Below are 6,700 nucleotides of genomic sequence, written 5' to 3' on the forward strand. Positions count from 1 at the left end.
TTTTTTTTTTTTTTTTTTTTTTTTTTTTTTTTTTTTTTTTTTTTTAATATTATTCCTTTAGTTTTATTACTACGCTAAAAACAAATTTAAAAACTTCAAAAATAATATCTTTATATTTCTTTAAAATATCAAAAACTCATTTAAACTTTAAAATAAAAAAAATAAAAAAAATATTAGTAAACTTTTAAAAGTAATATTAAAGAGTTTGGAGATGATTTATGGCGTGCCCATGGACCCTTTTCATCTATATGTTGTTATAATGCTAAAGGGTGTTAATTCTAAGTTTAAAGTTTTATAGTATTTTTTTAATTTCTAAACAAAAAATTTAAGGATTTTTTTTCTTTTCTTTTCTTTTTTTGTTGGCTTCTTGGTCCTTATTTGAAAGTGAAATAGTATGTCTTTTGAATTCCTCAAATTATAAATAAAACGAGGAAGTTAACCAAAACAAAATGAAATAGAAAATACCTACCAACCATGTGATTGTTTAGTTGTTATTATGATGAATCAAACTATGACACGTGGAGTTTGGCTTTTTTAGTTGTTTTAAAAATAAAACAATGATATGTAATATTATATTTGAAAATCTAAAATAAATAAATAAATTTAAACTTAGGACATTTTGATTAAGAAAGAAATTTAAGTTTATGAGGATTGGTCACTATTACTATTATTGTTGTTTAAAAAATGAGGAAACAAATTCAAATTTATAAACGTGGCTCATTCGTGTCATTATTATTATATTATTATTATTTTAAATTTTTTAAAAAAAATCTCAAAATTGGCCATGATTTTTGCCACTCTTTTCCTTTAGCATCCTCAAATGTTACTCACTCAAAGTTCTTCCTTTTATTCTTAAAAGAGAGAATTATATTGTATTACCGTAATCAAATGGTAAATCTATTGATTAAGAGAGTTGTGTGTACTCTTTGAAATTTCAGTATCTATATCGGTTTGATTCTAAGTCATGGAAAGGATTGAGTTTAAAAAGAGTATGGCAGCGGTTTTCCTTGAAGACCATAAGGATCATAGTGTTCCAAATGTTTCAACTTTACCTCTTACGCAGTCAAAGACTAAGAAGATTCTACATGTATTCATTATTCACCTACAAGAATGGATAGAATTGACTCAACTTTCATTTCATGCGTTACAAGTTGATTCAAGTAAAGAAAAACCATTTGGAGTTTCAAAAATGAATATTTACCCCGTTGGAGTGGATTAGGGTTGCTAATAAATAACACTTGATTGATAATTTCTTTGAAGACTTTATTTATTATTTTGATTCCATAATTTTTTTGTAGTGGGTAAAGGAGCGGTAAGTTACTTGTCAACTTATTTTTTAGTGGACATTTGAAAGCGGGGAGTAACTTACCAATCATGGCCACTAAGTTCTTTTAATGGACATTTGAAGAGTTGGAGTTTTTTTTTTTGTGTGGAGAGACTATAAATACCTATAACCAATAAATTAGTATATAAAAAAGAAATTGTTGGGTAAATGAATTTGAGTTGAGACTTTCACTCTTGAAACTTTGAGGGTAATCATTGACAATTTAAAATTCTAGATATTTTAAAATTCTAGATATTTGATTTTCAGATCGATCCCAATTTGTTTCTTGCTTCAACAATAAAAACTTGGATCATTGAGCTAGACATTAAGATTATTTTATCAATTTGGTATTAAAGCCTAAATTGTATAATTAATTTTATGGTACGTGGATACTCTATAATTGATTTTATCTTTTGACTTCAATTATCTTTTGACTTCTATATATATATATTTTGTTTATGACTGCTCTATTCATTTCCACCACTTCCACCTTTCTACGTCATCTTTTGACTTTGTTCTCATTCTATTGTCGTGGTCCTCTTAACGTTGCAACTGTCATCAGAGGGGCGGTTTTCATACTAACTCTTTTATTTAGTATTTAATTGTGTCAAGAAGTAGTTTTTTTAGATTCATTTAATTGTTTTGTTGTTCAAATAAACAAAGTTTAATTTGTTCATTGGGCATGGAAATAATTAAATAGATAATTTAATTTACTTCATTCAGGCCAAACAAAACCCATTTTGGGAACAGAGAATAAGAATATGGTATAAGGTAAAATGAAATAAATAGTTGGATATGGCAAATCCGAAACAACTGTTGAAAAGCACACAGGATGGAAAATGATAAGGAAAAATACACGGCTTTCACAATTTACATCTAAACAAATAAAACTTAGTTGAACTCTTTGTAACACAGGGAAGGAACCCCACATCAAAGAGAGAACGCCCAAAACCATATAACACAGTTTCGAGTCCAATTTATTCAGAATTTCATTTCGCACCTAAGGTTGGGAACTGACCTGGATCCTCGATCGAGGGAGCTGCTGCAACATTGCTGCTCATTGAGCTGTTCATCGAGCTGCCAACATAACCTCCCCTTGAGCCCCGGCCCCGGCCCCGGCCCCTACCCCGACCGCCTGGCATGTAGTGTCTCTCTCCTTCAGCAGGCTTCAAGAACTCGTTAATACTCAAGGACTACAAAAAACAAAACAAAGCAACAGAAAGATCAGACTTTTATAACGTCACAAGGTCTGTTCCTTCTATGATATGGAAAACATTACTCTATTATTAAGTCTGCAACACATAATTCAAGTTACGATCATGGACATATTATTTTATTTAGAACCAAGTTGAGTAAAACTTTTATAAATGAACCAATTTCTTAGCTAAGTTGTTCTTCTTAAATATCATTATTGAAACCCCCAACACCCAGTTTTCCCCATCACAACCAAATAAACCCAAGTTAAATGTTGAACCGAAGCCCCAAACTCCCTCTTTTTTAAGCTTTGTTCCAAATAGGAGAGTGAATCCGCAAAAGTAATACGAGTAAATTAAACCAACTAAAATACATTTGGATTGCTTAATTCAACTAAGAAGCATCACAATAGAACATTTTTCACCAGTTGAAAACAAAACTAAACTTGAGAAAACAATGTAATGGGCAAGAAATCATGTAATATACAAGAGGAAATACCTTCTTAGTTCTCTCCTCCTTATCTGCAATTTCTTTACGCTTATCCTTATCAGATCCCTACAGGTGGAACAAATGAAAAGATCAAATGGCCAAGTCTAAGTCAATATCCGATATACCAAGGAGCCAAGGGTCATCAGAGCAATAAATAATTTTAACTCCAAAGGAAGATTAAAGTAAGTGTACCAATTTAATAAAGACGTCCTGGTTGTCCTTTTTGCTTGAAAGTTGTTGCATAGATGCAAATTCTTTAGGATCTACCTTCCTCTCCTCAGTTTTTAGTGCCAGAAGGGCCTTCCTTTTCTCCTCCTTCAACTTTTCATACTCCTCCAGAGTCATTTCCTGCATCAGGATAAAAGAAAAGAGTAAAAGGTAGAATCAAAATCACGGTGATGTTCATAATCAAAGCCCACGAAGCCTATTCGTAATCAAATTTACAACTTGGATTCTAAATGGCATTCATTGGTTTGGTAAGCAAGCAAAGTACAAATTTATATTCAATCCACAAGAAAAACCAATGACAAGTGAAATGGTAGGCTGCAAGTTTGAAAGAAGACTACCAAAAAACCTGAAGACACAAACCTTGTCTTCTGGTTCTTTTTCCTCCAATTGTTTAGCAGAGCTCTCATCGTCCTCATGAACAGGCTTCTCATCACCTACCTTCTTTTGAGTTTCGTTAACTTCCTCTGCACCCCTGTATGCAAAATAAACTAGCCTCTCAGCATACAAGAGTTTGCACATGTATAAAAACTTCCAGCAACATCCGCCTCTCAGTTTATAGGAAACAAGAAGGAACATACAGAAACTTCCAAAAATGTAGACGTACTTACTCAGAAAATTCGTCAGTTGGCCTTCCCCAGTTCCCACGCCCAGATCCTTCACGCTTGAAGTCATTTCTAAGTTAAAAAACAGGCTGAAAATATCAAAACAGAGACGAAGATACAGATGAATACAACTGATGTTTTAAAAAAAGAACACTCACCCATAACCAGTTTCACTTTGGCGTTCAAATGCACCACGAAAACGTTCACCATCAGAAGCCTCTCCATTATTAAAACCACCACGACGGCCACCACGACCACGAGGTCCACCATATCCACCACGCTTTTCTGTTGTCCTTCCAGTCTCTCCATCTTCAGGATTACTACTAAATGAGTAATCATTATAGGGAAATTCACGATTGAAGCCACCGCTGCCACGGCCTCGCCCATATCCATATCCGCCTCCACCACGCCCACTACCACGACCTCCACGACCACCTTCATTCTTTGCTTCCCTTACTACTCAAAAGTATGAAAACATTCTTTCAGTTACCCAATGGATAATTCATACCAATTGGGTGGGGCACTCATAAGACCCCAATAGGTTAATGAATGGACCATTAATAAATTATATTGTAATATGGACAGGATGAAAAAGGCAAGCCTATGCTTGAGATAAGAATAAAAAATTGATTGCAGACTTTCATGTTCTATATTAAGAAACAGGAAAATTCACGAATGCAATAATGAGGCCAAGCAGATCTGTACAACAGTCCATGATCTGGATGTATATGCAAATATTTCCTTCATACAGTTAACTTCATCACGCCTTTCCTACAATTTGGCTCTCCAAAACATGATTTCTTGAGAAAACAATGAAATTTTCATGACAAAAGAAATCTAATCGCATAAGTTCCTCTTCAATGTAAATATTGAAAACAACATTTCATTAAGAAAATAATGCAAAAGAGCACAAATCAACCAACCATAATATATTGAAATCCAACTTGTGCGTACATTATATCAATTGGATCTCATAAAAAAGAACCAAAAAATTATACCAATTGAATACTTCCTGGAAGAATCTGTTCAGTCCTTTGAACCTATCTGAAGCCTTAAAATTTATAGAGATAAAAGCTTCATCATTGATGTAAATTGTGAGACTTAGAGTTGTCCTCATAGGTCTATCTGGTTGGTTGAGAGCTGAGTCAACTTCCTTGTTCCTAACGACGTGAACATGACAACAGTAGAGAACGTCAGCAAGACATTAACATGGTCATACGGTTAACGGCAATAACTAAATGTTATGTGCCCTAGAAGATGATATGTATGACCTGTTAGTGAGCCTTAGCCTATGTTTTACCTGACGGTTAGGGAAACCCCTAACTATGAACTCACCTCGACTAGTGAGGGTCTAATTAGCATGTAAAATTGCAATGTCACGGCCCGTGACACACTAAAGAGTACTAATAAGGGAGCTTTGATAGTGCCTAGTGGGGGGCCGACCTTGCACTGTTCTAGCCTGGAATGACGCAGGAATAGGGAGTATTGTCTGGTGCCATTAGGGGAGCTTCTAACTAGCGCTCACAAGTAGACATGTATGGAGATTTCTCTTGTACATCCTTTATCCTTGTTCTTTCCTCCCGTTCTACATCCTAGCCGGCTATTACATTCTACCACCGTATCAGAGATAAAAGCAATCATACCTTATGACATTTTGGCTGATTTGAAATGACCCCTACGTGAACATATATATATATATATTGAAAGAAAAAAAAAAAAAAAAGCATCATGAGGAGAGACTTCGCACTCTTCCATAGGCGCAAATAACGTAACCATGCAAACAAGCGGACAAACCAACATCAGGAAATGCAAAACCAATGAACAAAGACAGTAAAGGGAAAAAAAAAACGATCAATCATCAAAATCAACCCGACATTTCCACAATCCAAAACTTTCAATGAAAAAACAAAGAAACTGACCAGCCTGAGCAGGTGGAAGAGGCTTGGAAGGAAGATTAGCAGGTTTGTTCTGTTTAGCTGCCGCAGCCGCCTGTTTGCCCTGTGGATGATCAGAACCTTTCCTAGACAGCACCACCGCCGCGTGCTTGGCCGCAATTAGCTGCGATGGGTCTTCGGCGTCGTCATCTCCCAACAAATCAAATGGATTCGTGGTCGCCATTTCGGAACTATGTTGAAACCAATACCGGAAAAGCTGAAAGGGAATTGCACTCCGCGAAAGGCGACCACGAAATCCTAGCTTAACAAGAACTCCATGAATCTCTGAACGAGAGACGAAGGGGATCTGTAAAAAGAGAGAAAGGAAAAAGGAAAAGAAATCGTAACGCGGTAGAAAGCAGGAGAAAACCCTAGACGCAATGGGTTAGTGACATACGGTAGTGTGTGTACGTGCAAGGAATGGACAACCAAATCTTAAACGTATAATTTACTTTGCCTTCTTCGTTTCCTTAGATCACTCGTGCGGAATATCATAATATTATTATTTTATTTTATTTGATTTTTACTTTTTTGGGCAAATATTTAAATTATTTTATTTTTACTGATTTATAAATTAGTCTTAATTACTGAAAATTGTAACATTTAAAATAAAAATGAAAAATAGATTCGTATGAATAAGGTCTCCGATATCCAAAATATCCAATACATGAAGCTATGAAACTTTGTAACTATAGGCCGACTGCAAGAAATAATTGATACAATAGCATACGAAAAACACTATCGTAGGCTTTTTATAGTTTTTTCCATACGTCGTGACAACTCACATTATTAAAAATATGAACTCCTTTTTATCGCTTTTTTTAAGTATAATAGAATATAAAACTATAGCTTATATACGTTGCTATAAAAACATTTTATAGCGTTTTATTAAAACTATAATATATTTAATAACTTATTATAGTATTTTT

The 6,700-nt window shown here is 34.4% G+C and overlaps 1 protein-coding gene across 1 annotated transcript; it reads right to left on the reverse strand.

Moving 5' to 3' along the window:
• Window positions 1–2,062: 2,062 nt before the first annotated feature.
• Window positions 2,063–6,179, reverse strand: LOC111439719 (RGG repeats nuclear RNA binding protein A-like). The gene is made up of 7 exons (XM_023077259.1): window positions 5,757–6,179; window positions 3,996–4,293; window positions 3,844–3,909; window positions 3,596–3,707; window positions 3,200–3,355; window positions 3,017–3,073; window positions 2,063–2,517 (listed from the first exon to the last, which is right to left on the reverse strand). Exons 1-7 carry the CDS (start codon window positions 5,953–5,955, stop codon window positions 2,314–2,316), a joined length of 1,092 nt encoding a protein of 363 aa, XP_022933027.1. The 5' UTR covers window positions 5,956–6,179; the 3' UTR covers window positions 2,063–2,313.
• Window positions 6,180–6,700: the final 521 nt, after the last annotated feature.

Source organism: Cucurbita moschata, unplaced genomic scaffold (assembly GCF_002738365.1).
Source record: "Cucurbita moschata cultivar Rifu unplaced genomic scaffold, Cmos_1.0 Cmo_Scf00103, whole genome shotgun sequence".
Classification (NCBI taxonomy): domain Eukaryota; kingdom Viridiplantae; phylum Streptophyta; class Magnoliopsida; order Cucurbitales; family Cucurbitaceae; genus Cucurbita; species Cucurbita moschata.